The sequence below is a fragment of the Pelobates fuscus genome, chromosome 1 (assembly GCF_036172605.1).
Source record: "Pelobates fuscus isolate aPelFus1 chromosome 1, aPelFus1.pri, whole genome shotgun sequence".
In the NCBI taxonomy this organism is placed as follows: domain Eukaryota; kingdom Metazoa; phylum Chordata; class Amphibia; order Anura; family Pelobatidae; genus Pelobates; species Pelobates fuscus.
Genome location: NC_086317.1, coordinates 317433518 through 317459280, shown reverse-complemented (window position 1 = coordinate 317459280; position 25763 = coordinate 317433518). Strand labels below are relative to the sequence as shown.

At 41.3% G+C, this 25763-nt stretch overlaps 1 protein-coding gene across 1 annotated transcript in view; it reads right to left on the bottom strand.

Annotated features, from left to right (window-relative positions):
• Positions 1-25763, bottom strand: part of GABRG3 (gamma-aminobutyric acid type A receptor subunit gamma3) — a 647580-nt gene that overhangs the window by 224699 nt on the left and 397118 nt on the right. The window contains exon 4 of the mRNA XM_063444658.1: positions 18124-18344. Within this exon, the coding sequence (XP_063300728.1) occupies positions 18124-18344 (221 nt within the window). The remainder of the gene's footprint in view (positions 1-18123; positions 18345-25763) is intronic.

Below are 25763 nucleotides of genomic sequence, written 5' to 3'. Positions count from 1 at the left end.
TGCAATAAATCCTTCCCCCCAATAATGAGACGACACATCACTTTGAGGGTAAAACAGGAACTCTGGACTGGCTCATCCAGCCTGGCTTTTATTTCCAACTCACACATACAGGCCACACCCAGGGGGAGGCATAAAAGAACCAATGACATAGATGTTACCTCCCACACATCCCCTCCCCTTAGTGTGACACATAATCCCATTATGCATACAGTGTAAAATATACTTTTACACAACTTTCATAACTTTAAAACCATACATCACATTCACATAAAAATACATATCCACAATCAATCCATTCAGGGGAACAACATATTAAAAAATGGCATGAATCCGACCAGGGGTTCAAAAGTTACTAAAAGTATCTTTTGTTCCTTTCTGGCTTGCAGAAAAACATCCCCACAATGCACCCTGGTTTCCTCCCTTCTGCCCTGGAGTTAATTGGAGAAGTAATCCAATTACCCAGGACTAAAGGCAGACTCCATTAACCACATGGTTGCAAAACAACATAAAACACTTTAAAATACATAAAGTCACATTTACACATAACACACAGACATTTCACCTATCCCCAGATAGCTGGGATCTGCACGCACAAAACTACTGAATAGCGCGCAGATCCTACTCACACAGTACAATTGCCATGGAGCTAAAGTCTTTCCCATAGTCTTTCATTATATGAATAGGCTCCATGGTATGGCTATCTGGGGTATCACATTCCCATAAAGTCTGGTCCATAGTCCAAAGGCAAGAGGCGGGCAATCAGCCCCCTCCAAGGACACGTGGCGAGGTCGGTTTCGCCACAGCCCCCACCCACCGCTCAGGGGTGGGGGCCAGGGGGGAGGACAGTAGGTCCCCCCCTTATTGTTTTTTTAGGGCCCCCACCCTCCGCTCCGGGGTGAGGGCCGGGGGGAGGACAGTAGGCCTCCCCCACCATTCTTATCTAGGGCCCCCACCCACCGCTCAGGGTTGGTGGCCGGGGGGGAGGACAGTAGGCCCCCCCTATCTTTATTTAGGGCCCCCACCAACCTCTCAGGGGTAGGGGCCGGGGGGGAGGACAGTAGGTCCCCCCCAATCTTTATTTAGGGCCCCCACCCACCGCTCAGGGGTAGGGGCCAGGGGGGAGGACAGTAGGACCCCACCCCTTATTGTTATTAGGTTTTTTGTTTTTGTTTTGTTTTTTTACAGTGAGCAGCCACAGGCTGCTCACTGCTTACTAGACATGCCCCTACTCGCGGTATAGCGAGTAGGGGCATATTATTTACTAATACTAAGTAATTTTTACTTAGTATTAGTAAATGTGGCTGAAAGACCAATTTAGGTCTTTCAGCCTTTTAGTAGATAGCTCCCTGATACCGTGGGAATTAGGGAGTTATCTACTAAGCGGCTGCAAATGCAGCAGCGGCAATGAATAGGATCGGAGTTTTCTTCATTAGAATGAAATTCTGATCCGAACTAAGTGCCGAATTGCGTTCTAAAACAAACGAACATACTGTTCTCATTCAGTTAGAACGCAATTCGGTAGTTTAGTCTAAAATGACAAGAAGCATCGCGGGGACACAGAGGAAAGGTAAGAATTATGGGAAAATTGCTCTGACCAGCGGAAATGAAGCACACTTTGCTCCTCCGCTGGTCAGAGCTGGTCAAGCAGAGGAATCCTCCATAAGGCAAAGAGTCCCTACTTTGTCTTATGATTTTAAAGAAAACTATAGCAGACAGGAAGAAAAGAAGAACAGATCCTGAGAGAGGGGGAGAAGAGGAAGAGATCGAGGAAAGGTAAGTTCGGCATGACAGTGCCGCTTCAAGCGACATTTCAAAAATGTTTCTCAAAGGGTTAAGTCTTAAAATGTAGAAATCGGTTAATGTTGCAGTGCTATGCCTAGCTTGTAGGTTGCAGCAACTGAACGAACTATAAATAATGGATTAAAGGAGATTGTACTTTGGGATGTATGGAGGTAGCCTATTGTTCATTATTAGTTTACATAAGAAAAATCACCCAAAGTACATTTATCTCTATTTGTATTAATAGAAGGTATATACGTGAACATTTGCTGACATGTGCTGTAAATATGCACTAATGATATATATTAATAAATGATTTGCTGCAAAATAAAACAATGCAATATATTCCATATGTTGGGTATAAGCAATTTGTTGGTGGTCTCTAGCAACAGAATGGCCAAAACTAACTCCAGTGGTGGAACAATTAGGCTCCAACTATCAAGGGTGAGCAACACATATCTAGATTGCCCTAAGGCAAAGAAGATGCAAAGAAAGGGGTAATTGAATCAATAAAAACATTCACCTTTATTTACAAGGTCGTAAAGTCCCAAACAAAACAATAAAGAACAATGAATAAATGTGAATACTCACAGTAGACATTAAAAGATTGTTATATAGCTATAGAAACAGGCCTAAAGTAAAAGATACAGTGATCCACTTACTTATAGTATTATATCGTTGCATAATGGCTAAAGATTTAAATCCTAATACCAAATGAGCATATGTTCTTATGTTACTGTGCAGGCAATAGCGAACTTTTAGACGTTAAAGGGACACTATAGTCACCTGAACAACTTTAGCTTAATGAAGCAGTTTTGGTGTATAGAACATGCCCCTGCAGCCTCACTGCTCAATCCTCTGCCATTTAGGAGTTAAATCCCTTTGTTTATGAACCCTAGTCACACCTCCCTGCATGTGACTTGCACAGCCTTCCATAAACACTTCCTGTAAAGAGAGCCCTATTTAGGCTTTCTTTATTGCAAGTTCTGTTTAATTAAGATTTTCTTATCCCCTACTATGTTAATAGCTTGCTAGACCCTGCAAGAGGCTCCTGTATGTGATTAAAGTTCAATTTAGAGATTAAGATACAATTATTTAAGGTAAATTACATCAATTTGAAAGTGAAACCATTTTTTTTCATGCAGGTTCTGTCAATCATAGCCAGGGGAGGTGTGGCTAGGGCTGCATAAACAGAAACAAAGTGATTTAAAGTGAGTAGTGAAATTGCAGGGGAATGATCTATACACTAAATCTATACACTAAAACTGCTTTATTTAGCTAAAGTAATTCAGGTGACTATAGTGTTCCTTTAACTACTTTCCTTGCACTTACATCAAAACCTGCCCAGATGCTTAAGTAGGGTGACTTATAAACAAAGGGTATTGTGAATAAAATATACAATCTTAATTGGAAAGTAGTGTCAAATTAATTTCTAAACTAGCTACAGTATTTACAATATTTATAGCTCAGCTAAGATGATCTAAGTGGTTATTCTGCTATTGGAAGGCTACTAGACAAAGTGTTCTATAGGTGAGTAACACAGTCTCAAATTAAATTATCTGTATTGATTATCATGTTTAAAATACTCCATTAAAATTTTAACAGATTCCCTACAAATGCACATATAGCAAGATTCATTTTAAATCTATTTTACCACATATACTATAGGAGAACAAATGAGAATTTTATATTCTTTGCAAATTTACAAAGCTAAAAATCCAACATTACCATTACGTAAATTAAATATACAAATAAAAATGAAATTTGTCCTCTTCTATTCTCTGTGTAACAAAACATGTCTGCATCTATGCTAATATTTAAAGCTATACATTATATGGAAAACCATATAATCTCCAATACATTTTAGTCCCCATTATCTCTGAGAGAAATGCAAAAATAAATCTGTATGCAGTCTCATAACACTAATTGTGATATCCCTGAACAGTAATCCAAATGCATATGTATTCCATATTTTTTATATATTTTTTTGCTATTTTACTGAGATTAGAAGAGTTTTGTAGCAAAGGGATTAATCTATGTTAGAATCAAAATATATAAGCAAAATACCATAGGGAAAGTACTAACACTTCCACTGATTTTCTCCAGGTGTTCTAAAATGAAACATGTTTTTTCTCCACCTTGCATCCTGTTCTGTTCTAAATATCCTGCTGAGGAAGCAGAGCGATAGCAGGAAGAAACATTAATATGTATTCAAGATGAAAAAAAAAAAAAAAAAGAAATCAAATACATTCAATTAAATAATTCTGTAATTATTATTACAAAAAGTTCAGTCACGTAGCCAGAAGTGGAGATGATATTCTCTATAGTTTATTGTTCTTTTGTTTGTAGTATTTTATATTAGAAACAAATTACTTTTTAAAAATTTTTAATTTGTAACTTGAAAAATATATTTCATATGCATATGATTTAATTTGTATAGTTATTTATTTTCTTTGTGGGAACTAATTCAAGAGATATCTTATGAGCATTAATTGATTGTGGGTGGCTAGAAAAATGCATGTTTGTAGTTGCTGAACAGCAATGGTCGCATCATTATTTATCATCATCATTAAAGAAAGGTTACTCCAACCCTTACAACTAATGATGTGTTTTTACCTCATAATGGCCTATTGGGCATATCAGGCTAGGTACCCTTCTCTTAAATGATTAAAGGGACTCTCCAGTGCCAGGAAAACAAACTGTGTTCCTGACACTGCAGGTCCCTCCTCCCACCCTTCATCCCATGTTGCTGAAGGGACCCCTCGGCGCAGGGTCAGGGTCCGCCCACCCTCCTACCCCGTCGATATCATCCGGCGGGGGAGATCTATTGAGCATGTGCGGCCGGCAGTGGGGGAGACCTACCGTGCATGCGCGTTAGACCTCCCCATAGGAAAGCATTGAATAATGCTTTCAGTGCTTTCCTATGGGGATTTCAGCGATGATGGAGGTCCTCACATAGTAGACAGCCACTAGAGGAGGACTTAACCCTTCAAGGTAAATATTGCAGTTTATGAAAACTGCAATAATTACACTTGCATGGTTAAGGGCAACAAATAAAAAATATTAAATGACCCCTGTTCAAAAGACTGCATACCCTTAGTTCTCAATACTGTGTATGGCCCTCTTTAGCATCAATGACAACATGCTGTCTTTTGTAATTGTTGTCTATGAGGCCTCTAATTCTTGCAGGTGATGTAGCTGCCCATTCGTCTTGGCAAAATGCCTTCAGGTCATGCAGAGTCTTTGGTCGTCTTCCATGAACCGCACATACGAGTTCTTCCCAGAGTGGCTCGATGATATTAAGGTCAGGAGACTGTGATGGCCACTCCAGAACCTTCACCTTTTCTGCTATAACCACTGGAGGGTCAACTTGGCTCTGTGCTTAGGGTCATTGTCATGCTGGAAAGTCCAAGAGAGTCCCATGTACAGCCTTCATGCAGAAGAATGCAAATTGTCTAACAGTATTTTCTGATAACATGCTGTATTAATCTTGCCAAAATTTTTCACAAGATTCCCTGTGCCTTTAGAGATCACCCAAAAAAACAAAACACACCAGTGAGTCACCACAATGCTTTACAGTGAGGATGGTATTTTTTTCACTATAGGCCTTGTTGACCCGTCTCCAAACATAGTGTTAATGGTTGTGACCATAAAGCTCTATTTTGGTCACGTCACTCCAAATTACAATGTGCCAGAAGCTGTGAGGCTTGTCAAGGTGTTGTCAGGCATATTGTAACCGGGCTTGTTTTTTATATTGGTACAGTAAAGACTTCTTTCTGGCAACTCAACCATGCAACATTTCTGCTCAAGTATCGTCATATTGTGCTGCTTGAAACAACCACACCATCTTTTTCCAGAACAGCCTGTATTTCTCCTGAGGTTACCTGTGGGTTTTTCTTTGTATCCTGAACAATTCTTATGGCAGTTGTGGCTGAAATCTTTCTTGGTCTACCTAACCTTGGCTTGGTATCAAGAGATCCTGGTATTTTCCACATCTTAATAAGTGGTTGAATAGTACTGACTGGCATTTAAGACTTTGATATCCTCTATTTGCTACCATTGGATTTCTGTGGGAACCTGGCCCTTCCTGTCTGGAGACCCTGGTGGAAGTAACTCCTATAAGTGTATCCTCTTCAATTGCAAGCATAATAGAAGAGGAATGAGCCCAGAACACAGAGGAGAGAGAGCCTGGACCAGACTCCTATCAGACTCAGCTAGATGCCATTGAGCCAAAAAGATATGGAAGCAGGGGGGAGCAAGGGGTTAAAAATATGCAAATTGTGAAATGTGTGTTATCTGTGTGTGTGTGTGTGTATGTGGTATTATGTGTGTGTGTTTGTGTTATCTGTGGTATATAAGTTAAAAGTAAGGGTATGCAAGCTTATATCTTAACTGTCTGCATGCACATATATGTGTGTGTATATGTGTCATCTGTGTATGTGTGTATTTGTGTCATCTGTGTATGTGTGTGTCATTTGTGTGTGCATTATCTGTGCGTGTATGTGTATCTCTGTCTGTTTCAGAGTGCATGTGCAGAGCAGTATATGTGCATAGATCCAGCAATCAAATGCCAACTCTATATACAAACACATTCAAACACACTAAACACAAGCACACCAATAGCTTTTAAATTACAACAGTACATACAAACATACAGCTGCATTCAAATGTCAACACTATACACAAAATATGTACATTCAAACACACAAAACATGCTTACATTCAAACTCAAATACTTCTCACAAATAAAGCTCTGCAAGGATAGGTACATGGTAGATACCCAGCTAGAAAAACATTGAGGGAGTTTTAAATGGAGATCTACCTTTTGGCCATGCTTATACTACATGGGGACCCAAAAAAAATTCTTGCACCAGGGGTCTCTTTACATTAGTTCTGCCTCTGCTGCATGGTATTAATGTGCCTCCACGTCCACGCACATAAAGTTCCAGCCCAGCCAACAAACAGAGGCTCAGTTCTTCTGCAAAACTCCTCTCACAGGATCACAAGAAGAGGAGAGGGAGAGAGATGTCTGGCTGTTGCATTATGCAGAGGATGCAAGAGATGGATACTCACTATGAGAGGAGTGAAGGTGAGAGGAGATAAAGTAGCACCCTACACCCCCAATTATCAACAAACATTTAAATAAAAGTCTCCCCCTCAAAGATTTAGTGTTTCAAATCTAGGAGGCCTTAATAACCCTGATATGTGACATTAAAATAGTGCTGCTCTGAAGCTAAACGGATTCACAAATGCTGCTCTAACTTCTTCCCACAAGCAAATTGAAAACACCCACACCATTTCTCCAATTAACAGTTTCTCACACTACCTAATTTAAATCATTTCTAAAAGCTTAAAGGTTATAATGATAAAACTGAATATTTATTAAAACTTACACTCTGGACTAAACAGCGAATTAGAACAATCTACGCATTTCTTAATCTCATGGATCATTTGATTCTAAAAACCTTTCTGTACTTGATGATTTCAAGCATAGTATTTTACCCTTTAAGTATAATCTTTAAAAACACAGCCTTTTAATCCATATTTAATTATATCACTCTAAAGGTAAAGGCATTGTTATGGACCCTTCTGGATATAAAACAGATAGCACAAAAGAACAAATTTCTAGACTAGAATAGCACAAAGGCACCAAAAAAAACTGAAAGGAGAAAGGTCACAAATGAAAATAAAAATAAAACGTAACTTTTATTGATCATCTAGGAGCTCTAAAAAACACTCACAACATAGTAAGTGCATATGTTAAAAAAAGATATACAGGGACACCGCGAGAAAGAGAAAGATGGGTGTATCAGGATCCAAAACCCACTAGACTTGATGAGTGATACTCACTCAAATTAAACAGGGGGGTAAAAACTCATAAATATCAATTAAAACAGTGCACAATTATCTTACAATATATCTCTTGCCAATAAAAACTGATTAATCAACCACTAAATTTGTGTGCAATATCAATTAAAACAGTGAACAATTATCTTATAATATATATCATATATCATGCTTCTGCAAGCTCTTTACACTTTGGTGAAAATGTTACCACCTGCCACCCATCAAGAGCAATATCTGAAAACATTTTGTCATATGTATTTCTATTACCAGTCAACTATTCATCATGAATAAATGAACCCCTGATTTATGTTTTGTGCAATCGACTTTCTTTCATTTTTATAATCATGTCTTCAAATTCAAATATTCTGGATCTAGCTGAGCTCATATTTAATCCTTTCCAAATTGCCAACACTGACATCCATGCCCGAATGCTCACTTTTAGTATCTTACCATCATCCTTTCACTTAAATACAATATCACTGAAAATCAGAGCAGCACATTTGCATGTAGCAGATTGCCGCTGTAACAGTGACAAACTTGCCTTTGGATTTATAATAGCCTGGTTAGAAACACTATGAAATAATAAGTTTTTCTCAATTTCTTTCACTGCTTGAGACCCTATATACTTGCTTTTAAACAAAATTAAAATCCACTCTTTTTTAGCATTGATCACATGGTGCATGCATAAGATTCTTCTTGGATACACTGAAAAACCAGAAGCTGAACTTCACACAAAGAGAAATACTTCAACCCACCCGGGTAGTAAATAGAAAATGTAACTTTATCTTTATTTCTTACTTATAACAGTGCGGCTGGAACAAACAGAGGGAGCACTGGATCAAAGTCCTAACGCGTTTCATGCCTTAACATCACATCATCAGAAGACTCTTCTATTTACTATCCATGTGCATTGAAATTTTCTTCTTTGTGTGAAGTCTGGCTTCTCATTTTTCAGTCTTTTATGCAGTGATGGAACTTGCTAATACCACTCCTAGGATAAGAGGTACAGCTCACGAATTGTGCTTTGGAGTACTTATGTTTGGTTATCTGATCTCCTGCTTTAATTTTATCTGCTTGGAAACACCCTATGCCACAAATTACTACCATAACCTTCTCTGTTTTTTTCCCCATTGTGTGGGGGAAAAACTGTGCCTTTTTCCTTTAATGTTTCCTCATTACTGCTAACTATTGATGTATTTATATTTAACTTAATTATATGAATAAACACTTTAAATATTATTAGTCAAATGTTCTTTTACAGGACACTTTCACTGCACTATTTTCAAATATTCTGCATTGCATTGTATTCTTTTGTTGCTCAATAAAATGTCTTATATAAAAAGTCATATCACTGAATATCAGGTTAAAGTTAATCATAAGAAATCAAACAAACAAAAAAAAATCTTTCATGGCTGCAATCTCCCAGTTAAAGTTCAACAAATTATCTTTTTTCGTCTACTCTAATAAAGTGACATTGATCTGTTGATGTTGACCGCCATCTAGGAGATTATATTAGGAAACAAAAATGTGAACAACAATCGTCAACCCACTTGGACAAACATCTAGGCCACATCCAGGCATTACTGAGACAGGAGTTGTATGTGTACTAAACAACCTGCGAACGTCATGGGAAAGGGTGAGTGCTACATCATACTATTAGTTCACCTCTGTCACTTTTTATGTTGCAGACCTGAAAGACTCTGCAGTACAGCAATTATCAGGTTCCAATCCTTCTTAGCTGACATATTACAGATTTTTTTATTCTCAGATCTACAGTTCTTTATGCCTGCACCAGTGACTTGTACAGAAGAGAGGGGACCTAATTTATCTCCCATTTTGCAAGTATGTGCTTAGATCATAAGACCACACATACTTTGCTATCATTACTATGCTGATGATACTGATTTTTATCAATCAATAAAACCAAGCAGAAGCAATTCAATGCACAGATAAATTACTTTACAGCAGATGCTGGATATGGATAAAACAGAGATAGTCACAGTGAAAAGACACCACCAGATGTCAACAGGATTGCAGCAATAACAACTCATTGACATAAATTTAGAGAATTCATATTAAAAATTCACAGAATGTAAAGTCACTTGGTGTGTTGTTTAAACAACAAATGTCAACCACAAACAAATCTGCCATTTTTATCTTGAGAACATTACTAGAATTAAGCATCCGGTTTGAGTAGTCAAATGGCATTTTCCTCTTGAGAACATTACTAAAATTAAACATCCAGTTTGAGTAGTCGTATTCTATACCAGATGCATGTAGAATTACTTCAAAGTTGGCTTGTGAACTGTTAAGATCTACACAAAAAGGGCTCTGTATGAACTTATCTCCCTTAAATCAGAAGATTCTTTTCCACACAGGATATGAAAATTCTGTTTAACGTCTTGTAAACATGCATATATTTCTGTGGAATTCACGGGTATATTAAATTAGACACATCTCTTTGATCAGGATTTTTGAGGAACTATTGAAATCTAAACTTTAATGTTAACTCTTATATGACATAAAAGTATATAACATTCTGAATCCAACTTGAACAAAATATACATCATTGTGGTTTTACCTTAAACAAAAGGAAATTATAATATCTATTTTCCAGCTGGCAATTCTTAGTTTACAACATAAATTACTGGTCTTGGAAATTGTCTTTTCACCTTGAAGTCAGGAGATGGCAGCTGTTTTAATACAAAACAAATACTGCCAGATCATGTAACTGAAAGGGTAAGGAGACAATTGTTAAACTGTTAGAACTGTATAAAGACCCAAATAAGAGAGCAGGATACCATAACATGTATTACAGGTGTATATGAATTTTACATTAGAAGTGGGAGTTTCAAAAAGTGATTCTCCACTGATATAAATGATAACTCCAGGAACCATAACAACTACAGTATATTGAAGTGGTAATTAGATTAGACTTAAATTAGACTTGGGCATTCGTTTTCAGATGAACACGTTTCTGTCCAAATTTAGGCTATTAGTCTGAAATACAATTTAACAAATGAAAATTAAAATGAATGAAATGAAGAACGTTTTGCTTGAACAAAATTTCAACTTGCAACTTTTACTTTCATTCATTCATTTTATATTACAAGGTTGGAGCTAACGGCTTACGGCTCCCTACTTGCAATAGTTAATCCCTTAAGGTCACAACTTCATAAATAAAAGGGAATCATGACGGAATAGTTCTGTCATGTGTCCTAAACAGAAGCAGTGGGGATCTTTTCTCCCCACCACATCCTAAATCCATCATGCCTTCCTTACCCATTAGTATAAGGGAGGTTAAATCCTCCATCCTGCCCCTTTCACAGTGTAAAATGTGGGTGCATGTCTACTAAACAGCAAGCTGTCAAGTAGCTAACCAGAGTTATCCAGAGTTAAAATCTTTAGGGAAATATTTTCTGAAAGTTTTTTAAAAGAAAACATGAGTCACCAGACCAGGCGACCTTCTTCCACAGGTCCAGTTCTGATGCTTACGTCCCCATTGAAGTTTAGTGGACAAGAGTCATCATGGACACCAGGGGCATACCTGGAACATTTGGCACCCGGGGTGGATCTTATATTTGGCACCCTCTTCCCCCCCACCCCCAATTTTAAAATGTAAAAAACACCCACACATTTTTTTTAAATGTATTTAGTATTGAGCAGTGTTTGTGTGTTTGAATGTAAGCATGTTTTTGTATGAAGTATGTGTGAGTGAATGTAGGGGTGTGTTTGCATGTAGTGTTGGCATTTGAATGCAGGCGTGCATTTTTGTGTAGTGTGTTTTTTGAATGTGTGGTGTGTTTTTATGTAGTGTTGATATTTGGATGCAGGGGTGTATTTGTATGTGGCAAGATGCTGAGATGTATGCACATATACACATATACTCAAATATACACACACTGGCACACATGCAGATACATAGACACACAGATGCACACACTGGCACATAGGTATACAGAGACACATAGGTATACACATGCAGATACATAGAAACAAAGTCATGCAAGCACAGATACAGACAAACACTGACACACATACAGATAGAGACTGACATACATGTACAGAGACACATAGGCACATACACACATACAGATACACACATACAGATACACTGACACACAGATACACAGACACACATACAGATACACACATACAGATAAACATGCACACTACACTCTTGTTTTTGTGTAGTGTATGCAGTGTGTGTGTAGTGTATGCAGTGTGTGTGTTTAGTGTGTATGCTGTGTGTGTACAGTGTGTATGCAGTGTGTGTAGTGTATGCAGTGTGTGTGTGTGTGTGTAGTGTGTATGCTGTGTGTAGTGTGTATGCAGTGTATGCATAGTGTGTATGCTGTGTGTGTGTTGTGTATACGCAGTGTGTGTGTAGTGTATGCAGTGTGTGTGTGTAAAGTGTGTATGTTATGTGTGTGTATAGTGGGTATGCTGTCTGTGTGTGTGTGTGTGTGTGTGTGTGTGTGTAGTATGTATGCAGTGTGTGTGTAGTGTGTATGCTGTTTTTGTGTATAGTGTGTATGCAGTGTGTGTATAGTGTGTATGCTGTGTGTGTATAGAATGGATGCAGTGTGTGTATGCAGTGTGTGTGTGTAGCATATGCAGTGTGTGTAGTGTGTATGCTGTGTGTGTAGTGTGTATGCAGTGTGTGTAGTGTATGCGCAGTGTGCATATAGTGTGTGTACTTTGTGTATAGTGTGTATGCTGTGTGTATAATGTGTGTGCAGTGTTTGTGTATAGTGTGTATGCGGTGTGTGTCTACTGTGTGTATAGTGAGTGTGTATAGTGTGTCTGCTGTGTGTATAGTGTGTATGCTGTGTGTATAGAGTGTGTATGCTGTGTGTATGGTGTGTATACAGTGTGTGTGTATAGTGTGTATGCAGTGTGTATGAGTGTAGTGTGTATGCTGTGAGTGTATTGTGTATGCGGTGTGTGTGTGTGTAGTGTGTATGCAGTGTGTGTAGTGTATAGTGTGTATGCAGTGTGTATGAGTGTAGTGTGTATGCTGTGAGTGTATTGTGTATGCGGTGTGTGTGTGTGTAGTGTGTATGCAGTGTGTGTGTGTATAGTGTGTATGCTGTGTGTGTATAGTGTGTTTGCTGTATGTGTGTATAGTGTGTATGCAGTGTGTGTGTGTGTATAGTGTGTATGCTGTGTGTGTATAGTGTGTTTGCTGTATGTGTGTATAGTGTGTATGCATTATGCATGTATAGTGTGTATAGTGTGCATGCAGTGTGTGTGTATAGTTTGTATGCTGTGTGTGTGTGTGTGTATAATGAGTGTATAGTGAGCAGTGTGTATTGTTTGTGTGTGTGTGTCTCCCTAAATCTTAGCTGTGTGACACTACACACTACACTGCACACTACATTCCTTGGTGGTCCATTGGCACAGTATGGTTGCCCAGTGAAGAGGGGCCCAGAAGTCTCCACATCCAGCAGCAGCATGTCCTCTGTTCTCGCAATCCGCGAGAGTGTTGCTGTGGGTTTCCATAGCAACGTACGGCAATGCTCTCGCAGATCGCGAGAACAAAGGACATGCTGCTACTGGATGTGGGGACTCTTGCAAGCAGCATGAAAATGTGCCCTAGTGAGTGGCACCCGGGGCGGACCACCCTCCTTAGTACACCCCCGATGGACACACTAATCAGTCTGTGCAGCCCCATAAGCAGCAAACTGAAATGCACTGTGTGTTCTGACACCTTTTTTACATGCCCATCATTAAGATTTTTAGCTATTTGAGCTACAGTAGCTCTTCTGTGATCGGACCACATGTGCTATCCTTCACTCTTGACCAGGGACGTCTTTAACGCGGGGCAAACGGGGCAGCTGCCCCGAGCCCAGTTGCTCCTGGGGGGCCCAGAGCAGCTGCTCTGTGGGCCCCGCGATTTGCGCAGCCCCTATGGACCGGGTGGTGCGGCTCCCGCACACTGAGGAGGCTCCCCGGGTGGCCCATGCACTAAGGGCCACCCGGGAGCATGTGTCAGCAGGGGCCCGGTCGGGCGCTGTAGCGCTTAAACAGCGCGACCGGGCCCCTTCCTGTTCTGCAGCCTGCTGGGAGGAAGTGACGTCACTTCCTCCCACCGAAGATAACAGCCGCGCGGGAGGAGGAAGGCAGGGAGGGGAGTTCCAGAGTAGAACTCCCATCTGCCTCAGCCTGCCACTGGACCAGGGAAACCACCCTCCAGGAAAAGGTAAGAACCTAGAGGGTGGCTAAATGTATGTCAGTAGGTCTGTGTGTGTGTGTGTCAGTGTGTCTGTGCGTGTGTGTGTATGTCTGTGTGTGTGTCTGTCAGTATGTATGTGTGTGTGTCAGTATGCCTGTGTGTCTGTCAGTATGTCTGTGTGTGTGTCTGTGTATGTATGTATGTCTGTGTGTGTGTCAGTATGTCAGTGTGTCTGTGTATGTCAGTGTGTCTGTGTATGTCAGTGTGTGTGTGTATGTCAGTGTGTCTGTGTGTGTGTATGTCAGTGTGTCTGTGTGTGTGTCAGTGTGTATGTCAGTGTGTTTGTGTGTGTGTGTGTCAGTATGTCTGTGTGTGTGTCAGTATGTCTGTGTGTGTGTGTGTGTATGTAAGTATGTCTGTGTGTGTATGTAAGTATGTCTGTGTGTATGTATGTGTGTGTCAGTAGGCCTGTGTGTGTGTCAGTATGTCTGTCAGTGTATGTGTCTGTGTGTGTATGTATGTCTGTGTGTGTGTGTCAGTATGTCTGCCAGGATATATTTGTGTGTCAGTGTATGTGTGTGTCAGTATGTATCTGTCAATGTTTTAATGTCTGTCTGTGTGTATGTGCCAGTACGTCTGTCTGTGTGTATGTCAGTATGTCTGTGTGTGTGTGTGTCAGAATGTATGTGTGTGTGTGTATGTATGTCTGTGTGTGTATGTGTCAGAAGGCCTGTGTGTGTGTCAGTTTTTCTGTCAGTGTATGTGTCTGTGTGTGTGTGTATGTACGTCTGTGTGTGTGTCAGTATGTCTGCCAGGATATATTTGTGTGTCAGTGTATGTGTGTGTCAGTATGTATCTGTCAATGTTTTAATGTCTGTTTGTATGTGCCAGTACGTCTGTCTGTGTGTACGTCAGTGTGTATGTCATTATGTCTGTGTGTGTATGTCAGTATGTCTGTGTGTGTATGTCAGTATGTCTGTGTGTGTGTCAGTATGGCTGTGTGTGTGTGTATGTATGTCTGTGCGTGTGTGTATGTGTCTGAAGGCCTGTGTGTGTGTCAGTATTTCTGTCAGTGTATGTGTCTGTGTGTGTGTGTGTGTATGTACGTCTGTGTGTGTGTCAGTATGTCTGCCAGGATATATTTGTGTGTCAGTGTATGTGTGTGTCAGTATGTATCTGTGAATGTTTTAATGTCTGTCTGTGTGTATCTGCCAGGACGTCTGTCTGTGTGTATGTCAGTATGCCTGTGTTTGTGTGTCAGTGTGTATGTCAGTATGCCTGTGTGTGTGTCAATGCGTCTGTCAGTGTATGTGTCTGTGTGTGTAAGTATATCTGTCAGCGTATGTGTTTGTGTGTGTCAGTATATCTGTTAGTGTATGTGTCTGTGTATGTATGTATGTCTGGGTGTGTGTCAGTATGTCTGCCAGTATATATTTGTGTGTCAGTGACTGTGTGTGTCAGTATGTATCTGTGAATGTTTTAATGTCTGTCTGTCTGTGTGTGCATGTGCCAGTACGTCTGTCAGTGTGTTTGACGTAATTGGTGGGTGAGGCGGTGGGAGGGGCAGGGCCGAGGGGGCCCAAGAAAATGCATTGCCCAGTGTCCTAATCATATTATAGACGGCCCTGCTCTTGACATGCATCAATGAGCCAGTTCACCGATTGTCCTTCCTTGCACCACTTTTGGTAGTTACTAACCACTGCATACCAGGAGCACAACACAAGACTTGCAATTTGTAGAGAGAGTCTGACGCACTCATCTAAACTATCACTATATGGCCCTTATCAAAGCCACTCATTTTCTGGCTTCCAACACTTCCCCTCCCTCCCAAACTGTAAAAAAATATTTTGTATCTCATTCTGCAACCCTAAGCCACCTTTTGTTATGGAAATTACATGTGCATACTAACATTCATATGTACATACTGTAGCCCCATGTAGCCAAAGCGCAGCTAAGCGAAAAAGGGCCTTGACAGGAGTTAGGAGGCGGGCATAGGAGGAGGAAAGGAAGGAATGGAGTTGTGGGTAAGTGGGTTGGGATATTTAAATAGGCAGCCATTTTAAGTGAATTCACTTCTAATTTCCTACCTGACCGAGTTTGTCCCGCCCACCCTCCCTGAATTTTGTTTCTGGTGGGGGTTATCCCGTTTTTTCACAGCGGCGGGATAGGGAGCTGAAAGAGAAGAAATAGGCTCCCTAGGATGAACGTGATAGAAATGGAAAACTGTGGTCATTGGTGGTTGGTAGGTTTCGAGTCCTGTCGGTGGCTCAGAACCTGGTGGGGTAGTGGTATCCGGGTATACCCCTGCCATGGTTAATTTATGTTTTGCACTTTAAGTTGCTATGTTGGAGTAATGGTGGTATATGTTATATATATGTGTTATTTATATGGGGGTCATTGCCTTTTATATTAACAGAAGGATTCGGATGCGAGGGTGGAGTATGGGGGGCAATGACCCATGTTTATTTGTTAAGTCATTATTATGATTATTATTATTATTATTATAATGAATAAAAACTTTATTATTCGAGATTGTTTAATAAAGCTGTGGACAAATCTTCCCATATACCCGAGTGTCAGTGCGTTATTGGGTTAGGTATGTGGGGGGGAGGGGGTTGTCCTGGAGTCCGACTGCCCATACGGCGACTATACACCGGTCAAAACTCATATAACTATATAGTCATATTCACACATACTTACATTTATGTACACACAAACACCCATATATATACACACACAGAAACATATGCACAGACACACACATTGATATATATACACACAGATGAATACAAAGACACAAACAAGTGACCACATGTATTCATAACACAGACTCATACACAAACACATACATACAAGTACATTCAGACACCCTTAATTTTTAATTACATTTTTTGTTTCCTCTGCACTCTACTGATGCTGGGGTTGGGGTGACATCATATCTATGCTCCCAGCATCCATAGAGGGCATTCAAGGAAGATGGAAAATTAGTACAGAGAGATTTTAGCAGCCCCCCTCGATGCCTGCTCCACAGCCAGCTAAAGTAGCATGTCAGAGCACGCACCTGCCATGTGGCATGCCTTCTAGCAATGTATTTTCTGATGCTGTGGAGGCTGCTGGTTGCACCCTCCTGTCACCAGGTCTGATAGCCCTATCGCCCCCTGTGTAGCATGTCCCTGATCATGTTTACACTCTACAATGTTAGTTTCTTTGGTACTTAGAGAGAGGCATTGAGTGTACATGGTGAACTTTTTCCCCACTTTCTGCTACATTGTAAGCATGTTTTAACAGGGACCTCTCCTAATCATACAAGAAGGTTTATTCATTGAAACAGCAATTGTTTCAATTCAAAAGGAATTTCACATTTTAGGTCAAAATAGCCAAATTGACCAGTTCAGCTAATTTAAATTGAACTTTAAAAATAAAATAAAAAAATAAAAAATAACCTAGTTCATTGACTGAGAGCAATCATTTGACACTCTCCAATGAATGTCTATGGGACAGGCTGAATACACATCACTAGACATGCAAAGAGGTTTAAAACTCAGTGAGGTAGAGGGAAGACTGTCGTAAAACAGTTTTTATTATCACTGGGGAATTGGGCGAGGTTACTTCTTACAACCATTAGAGTGGATATGATTCTTGGAGTAACCTTTTCATCAAAATAGCTGATTTAACCCATCAGTAAAGCAACAGGCACATTGTGTATATATTCAATGTACAATGTATAATCTGTGGAAATAGAGACTCTTTCCTAGAGACTCATGTACTCAAAATAAAGCACCAATTCATTCTATATAAAACACAATACATACAGTATTTTAATCTGGACTGCATCTCTTTACCAATGTGTCATAAGGTCAAATGGTTTTACCATGCAACGGTAGAAAATAAACTCTAAACAAAATTGTTTCCTGTTTTGCAGACTGAATAAATACACATGGCTCAATCATTTTGTCTTGAAGAAAACATAAAGTGCTTGCTCTTTATTACTGGAATGTTTTTTAAATAAACAACACACGGAAAAAGGAAAATAAAAAAATTGAATATAGTGAATATAACTACAGAGCTGCAGAACCTATAATCTCAATATATATAAACCTAACACAAGTGGAAAAACTGTGCAAAAAAATGTACTGTGAGGAAAGGATAAATAGTTTACCCACATATGATGCTTAAATATATGTCCTCTCTGTGAAAAGTGAAATTATCTTTATCTTTAAACACAATATCGAAGAGGCAGTGAAGCAATAAAGCAAAAATGTAAGGAATATTAGAAAGGGGAAACATTGAACAATTGTTATACATACATACATACATACCTTAATGTATACAAAATTTTTCCATCGTTCCATATTCTAAGAAGTTGATTGGGAGTTGTAATCCAATGTGCTTCAGCTGTTTTTGAATTCCGGAAGATGGTATCAGGGATCCAGATTAATCCAACCATATTGCTATTAAGAGTTAAAAGCTTCATAGTACTATTGAACCTGAGGCGACTGTCAGTCCATGTCTGAGCAAAAAATATGTCTATTTGGTATTCCTATTAAGGAGAAGAAAAAAAAACATGGTAAGATCATCTATTTCGATCTTCATAATATAGAAAAGTGGTTAGTTGTCAAACTTGATTATTGAGGAATAATAATTCTGACATAGTTTAGGATTTTTCAAATTATAGCAATGAATTACTACATTTCTGTATCAATGCAAGTAGGTGCCAAGTATTATCCTTTAAATAGTGATGTCCCGAACTGTTCGCTGGCGAATAGTTCCTGGCGAACATTGCTTGTTCGCGTTCGCCACGGACGGCGAACACATGCGCTGTTCGGTCCGCCCCCTATTCATTATCATTGAGTAAACTTTGACCCTGCCTGTACCTCACAGTCAGCAGACACATTCCAGCCAATCAGCAGCAGACCCTCCTTCCCAGACCCTCCCACCTCCTGGAGAGCATCCATTTTACATTCATTGTGAAGCTGCATTCTTAATGAGAGTAGGGACAGTGTAGCTGCTGCTGATTTGATAAGGAAATTGATAGCTAGGCTAGTGTATTCAGTGTCCACTACAGTCCTGAAGGACTCATCTGATCTCTGCTGTAAGGACAGCACCCCAAAAAGCCCTTATTAGGGCTAGAACATCAGTCTGCTTTTTTTTTTCTCACAGCATATACTGTGCCCACTTGCCCAGTGCCACCACTCACTCACTGGTGTCACAATAGCTTGCATTTAAAAAAAAACACAAAAAAAACTTTTTGACTGTAATATAATAGCAGTCAGTTTCCTTCACTAGTGTGCGTTTCAGGGCCTGCCCAGTGCCACTACTCACTCACTGGTGTCACAATAGCTTGCATTTAACAAAAAAAAAACTAAACTTTTTGAACTGTAATATAATAGCAGTCAGTTTCCTTCACGAGTGTGCGTTTCAGGGCCTGCCAGGGCACAGTGTCACACCAGTGCAACTCATATCTGGTGTAACAGTAGTGTACATTTAAAAAAAAATAAAAAAAAATTGACTGTAATAGATTGAATAGCAGTTAGTTGTCTGCCAGCGTGTGTCAGGCTCACAGCGTATACTGTGCCCACTTGCCCAGTGCCAACACTCATATCTGGTGTCACAATAGCTTGCATTTAACAAAAAAAAGCTTTTTGGACTGTAATATAATAGCAGTCAGTTTCCTTCACGAGTGTGCATTTCAGGGCCTGCCAGGGCACAGTGTCACACCAGTGCAACTCATATCTGGTGTAACAGTAGTGTACATTTAAAAAAAAAAATACAATTTTGACTGTAATAGATTGAATAGCAGTTAGTTGTCTGCCAGCGTGTGTCAGGCTCACAGCATATACTGTGCCCACTTGCCCAGTGCCACCACTCATATCTGGTGTCCCAATAGCTTGTATTTAATAAAAACTAAACTTTTTTGACCGTAATATAATAGCAGTCAGTTTCCTTCACTAGTGTGTGTTTCAGGGCCTGCCCAGTGCCACCACTCACTCATATCTGGTGTCCCAATAGCTTGCATTTAAAAAAAAAAAAAAACTTTTTGGACTGTAATAGCAGTCAGTTTCCTTCACGAGTGTGCATTTCAGGGCCTACCAGGGCACAGTGTCACACCAGTGCAACTCATATCTGGTGTAACAGTAGTGTACATTTAAAAAAAAATGAAATTTTGACTGTAATAGATTGAATAGCAGTTAGTTGTCTGCCAGTGTGTGTGTCAGGCTCATAGCGTATACTGTGCCCACTTGCCCAGTGCCACCACTCATATCTGGTGTCACAATAGCTTGCATTTAAAAAAAACTAAACTTTTTGAACTGTAATATAATAGCAGACAGTTTCCTTCATGAGTGTGCGTTTCAGGGCCTGCCAGGGCACTGTGTCACACCAGTGCAACTCATATCTGGTGTAACAGTAGTGTACATTTAAAAAAAAAAATACAATTTTGAATGTAATAGATTGAATAGCAGTTAGTTGTCTGCCAGCGTGTGTGTCAGGCTCACAGCGTATACTGTGCCTACTTGCCCAGTGCCACCACTCATATCTGGTGTCCCAATAGCTTGCATTTAAAAAAAACTAAACTTTTTTGACCGTAATATAATAGCAGTCAGTTTCCTTAACTAGTGTGCGTTTCAGGGCCTGCCCAGTGCCACCACTCACTCATATCTGGTGTCCGAATAGCTTGCATTTAAAAAAAAAAAAAAACTTTTTGGACTGTAATATAATAGCAGTTAGTTTCCTTCACGAGTGTGCGTTTCAGGGCCTGCCAGGGCACAGTGTCACACCAGTGCAACTCGTATCTGGTGTAACAGTAGTGTACATTTAAAAAAAAAATAAAAAAATTTCACTGTAAAAGATTGAATAGGAGTTAGTTGTCTGCCAGCGTGTGTGTCAGGCTCACAGCGTATACTGTGCCCACTTGCCAAGTGCCACCACTCACTCACTGGTGTCCCAATAGCTTGCATTTAAAAAAAACTAAACTTTTTTGACTGTAATATAATAGCAGTCAGTTTCCTTCACTAGTGTGCGTTTCAGGGCCTGCCCAGTGCCACCACTCACTCATATCTGGTGTCCCAATAGCTTGCATTTTAAAAAAGCTAAACTTTTTGGACTGTAATATAATAGCAGTCAGTTTCCTTCACGAGTGTGCGTTTCAGGGCCTGCCAGGGCACAGTGTCACACCAGTGCCACTCATATCTGTTGTCACAGTAGCTTGCACGCATAGTACCACTAATCGAAAAAAAAATGACAGGCAGAAACAGGCCACCCCGCAGGGCCGTTGTGGTCGTGGTGCTGTGATTCCTTTTGGCCCTAGAAAAATGCCCAGTGTTCAGAGGCCACGTACCCTGAACTTGAAAAGTTCTGAGGACATAGTTGACTGGCTAACACAGGACACCCAATCTTCTACAGCTTCCGCTCGGAACCTCAACGCACCATCCTCCTCCAGCTTAGCTTCGGCACCTCTCAAGTTACCACTCGCCCGCCTGCCGCCACCACCAACACTAGCACCACAGCCGCTTCACTTGGTATGTCAGAGGAGTTATTTACACATCAGTTGGAAGAAATTAGTGATGCGCAACCATTATTGCCAGAGGATGTAGATAACAGGGATATGTCTCAGTCAGGCAGCATTACACACGTACGTGTGATGATGATGATGTTGTACCCACTGCTGCTTCCTTTGCCGAGTTGTCAGATACAAGTGAAGCGGTTGATGATGACGATGCGTCCGTGGATGTCACGTGGGTGCCCGCTAGAAGAGAAGAAGAACAGGGGGGAAGTTCAGATGGGGAGACAGAGAGGAGAAGGAGGAGACGAGTTGGAAGCAGGGGGAGGTCGTCGCAAGGAGCTAGTGGCACAGTCAGAAAGCATGCATCGGCACCCGGGGTCAGCCAGACAGCACGCCAATCAACGCATGCTGTTGCCACCACCAGAATGCCGCCATTGCAGAGCTCAGCAGTGTGGCATTTTTTTTGTGTGTCTGCCTCTGACAACAGTGATGCCATTTGCAACCTGTACCAAAAGAAACTGAGTCGTGGGAAGTCCAACACCCACCTAGGTACAACTGCTTTGTGAAGGCACACGATCGCTCATCACAAATGCCTGTGGGATCAACACATGAGTACAAGCAGCACACAAGCTCAAAGCCGCCATCCTCCTCCTGGTCCAGCATCTTCAGCCATGTTAACCACTGCTGTCCTCCTTGCCCCCTCTCAACCATCCGCCCTTCCGTCTCTCGCCTTGAGCAGTTCCTGCTCATCTGCCCACAGTCAGGTGTCTGTCAAGAACATGTTTGAGCGTAAGAAGCCAATGTCACAAAGTCACCCCTTTGCCCGGCGTCTGACAGCTGGCTTGACTGAACTCTTAGCCCGCCAGCTTTTACCATACAAGCTGGTGGAGTCTGAGGCGTTCAAAAAATTTGAAGCTATTGGGACACCACAGTGGAAGGTACCCGGCCGAACTTTCTTTGCACAAAAGGCAATCCCTAACCTGTACTCGATTGTGCAAAAGGAAGTAATGGCATGTCTGGCACACAGTGTTGGGGCAAGGGTCCATCTGACCACTGATACCTGGTCTGCAAAGCATGGTCAGGGCAGGTATATCACCTACACTGCGCATTGGGTAAACCTGCTGACGGCTGCCAAGCATGGAATGCGTGGCTCTGCAGAGGAGTTGGTGACACCGCCATGACTTGCAGGCAGGCCTGCAGCCACCTCCTCTACTCCTCCTACTCCATCCTCTTCCATAACCTCCTCGGCTGAGTCCTCTTCTGCTGCTGGGTCTTGCTCCACATCAACAGCACCCCCCTAGCTCCCCAGGTACTGTTCCACATCCCGGATACGGCAGTGTCATGCTGTCTTGGGGTTGACTTGCCTGAAAGCAGAGAGTCACACCGGATCAGCACTCCTGTCCACCCTGAACGCACAGGTGGATCAGTGGCTGACTCCGCACCAACTGGAGATCGGTAAAGTGGTATGTGACAACGGAAGAAATTTGTTGGCGGCATTGCATTTGGGCAGGTTGACACATGTGCCGTGCATGGCACATGTGTGTAATCTGATCGTACAACGCTTTGTGCATAAGAACCCAGGCTTACAGGACGTCCTTGGCGCACTTTTCCTATATCCAGTGGCGAAACAACATGCCAGTGAGGCGCCTGATTTGCGACAGCCCGACATGTTGGAAGTCAACACTCCTAATGTTCGACCGCCTGCTCCAACAAGAAAAAGCCGTTAACGAGTATTTGTATGACCGGGGTGCTAGGACAGCCTCTGCGGAGCTGGGAATTTTTTTGCCATGTTACTGGACGCTCATGCGCAATGCCTGTAGACTCATGCGTCCTTTTAAGGAGGTGACAAACCTAGTCAGTCGCACCGAAGGCACCATCAGCGACATCATACGATTTGTTTTCTTCCTGGAGCGTGCCCTGCGAAGAGAGCTGGATCAGGCCGCAGATGAGCGTGAAGAGGAAGAGTTGTGGTCACCATCACCACCAGAAACAGCCTTATCAGCATCGCTTGCTTGACCTGCGGCAACGCTGGAAGAGGATTGTGAGGAAGAGGAGTCAGAGGAGGAATGTGGTCACCTAACTGGTACCTGTGGTGTTGTACGTGGCTGGGGGGAAGAACCTACCTTCAGAGAGATCACTGAGGATGAGGAACAGGACATGAGTAGCTCGGCATCCAACCTTGTGCAAATGGGGTCTTTCATGCTGTCGTGCCTGTTGAGGGACCCTCGTATAAAAGGCTGAAGGAGAACGACCTGTACTGGGTGTCCACGCTACTAGACCCCCGGTATAAGCAGAAAGTTTCTGAAATGTTACCGAATTACGGCAAGTCGGAAAGGATGCAGCAGTTCCAAAATCAATTAAAAAGTATGCTTTGCACAGCGTATAAGGGTGATGTCACAGCACAACGGGAATCTAACAGGGGAAGAGGTGAAAGTAATCCTCCTCCTCCCACGACCACGCCGGCAAGGACAGGACGCTTTACAGATGTGTTGTTGCTGGAGGATTTAAGTCCTACGCATCGCCACAGCCCTTCGGGGTCCACCCTCAGAGAACGACTCGACCGACAGGTAGCAGACTACCTCGCCTTAACTGCAGATATCGACACTCTGAGGAGCGATGAACCCCTTGACTACTGGGTGTACAGGCTTGACCTGTGGCCTGAGCTATCCCAATTTGCGATAGAACTTCTGGCCTGCCCTGCTTCAAGTGTCCTGTCAGAAAGGACCTTCAGTGTAGCAGGAGGTATTGTCACTGAGAAGAAAAGTCGCCTAGGTCAAAAAAGTCTAGATTACCTCACCTTTATTAAGATGAATGAGGGATGGATCCCGAAGGGACTCATAGTGGGCGATACATTCGACTAAAAAAGGCCTGATGAGGGGGACTACTTAACACACCACTCCTATCTGGTGGCACATTAGATTGCACGCGCATTGCCCCAAATTTGAAGTAGGAGGACCGACCAAGCATCTTTTTCCATCTCCCGCTTCCTAAAATCGATGCCTTATATACACGTTCCCTGATAGGGGACGTAACAGGGATTAAACTGATAAGAATAGTACTACTTAACACACTACTCCTATCTGGTGGCACATTAGACTGTACGCGCAGTGCCCCAAATTTGAAGTAGGAGGACCAACCAAGCATCTTTTTCCATCTCCCGCTTCCTGGGTGGAAGAAGAGAGACCTTCAATGACATCAGTGAGGACAAGGAACGGAACATGGCTAGCTTGGTATCCAACCTTGTGCAAATGGGGAGTTTGCGGTTGTGCAAATGGACTTTTTGCGGTTGTTTGCGGTGCGTTAAACGGGGAGTTTGGTCTGTCACTGTGAAGCGGGCGTAATCCTTACACTACCTGATCGATACAACATCATACCTGATGTTTTAAAGCATGCTATTCCAAACAATTTAGGAATGTTAGGTGATTTATGCCCTTTATGGATTAAAACCAGACTCTGCATCAACTATGTAGTTTTCCATGGGAGTTTTGCCATGGATCCCCCTCCGGCATGCCACAGTCCAGGTGTTAGTCCCCTTGAAACAACTTTTCCATCATTATTAAGGCCAGAAAGAGTCCCTGTGGGTTTAAAATTCGCCTGCCCATTGAAGTCTATGGCGGTTCGCCCGGTTCGCCAGTTCACGAACATTTGCGGAAGTTCGCGTTCGCCGTTCGCGAACCGAAAATTTTATGTTCGTGACATCACTACCTTTAAACCATGTTCATTAAAGACCTCTATTTGACAGATGGAAATTTACCAAAAGTAGAGTGAAAATCCCAGCTCTGAATAGCTGGCAAGTTTTAATTTTTAGCATTTTTTGCAAGAAATAACCTAAAACTGAGTGTCAAAGACTATTATCATAATAATGATTAGGAAGGATTGCACTTAGATCGTACAGCAATATTTTTGCATGATATCAGTTATGATGAACACCCAGATTCAGGTCTGTGCATCATGACATCACAACAATTTGACATGTGAACTAAGAAGATTTTTTTAACAAAGGGCTCCTTGCCAGCTTACTTTGAGGTACTCCTTGCTGGAAAAATGGTCTTGAAACCACAAAGAGACTTACAAATAAAATGAAAAAAAATTATTAAAAAAATAAAACTTATATATTTTCTGGCCTCAGTTGATTCATCCAAACATTCACTGCACCTTGTTGATTACAATTTTAAGCTCTGACTTGCTGGCAGTGAGTGAGAGGTTAAAAATTTAATTTGTTCATCTGAATTTTGTTTGGAATGAAAATATGCAAAAAAAAAATTCAATTGAACCAATGCATGAGAAAATGTTGTTAATCCAAACCTGTTTATTCTATTGGGACTAATCTGTTTGGATGAACTACATTTTCAGTCCATGCACAAATCTAGTGAGTATAGTTAGTCATACTCTATGGGTCATTCGTTTAAATAATAGGAATAAAATAAATAGCATAGTTCATTCTAGCTATAACACATG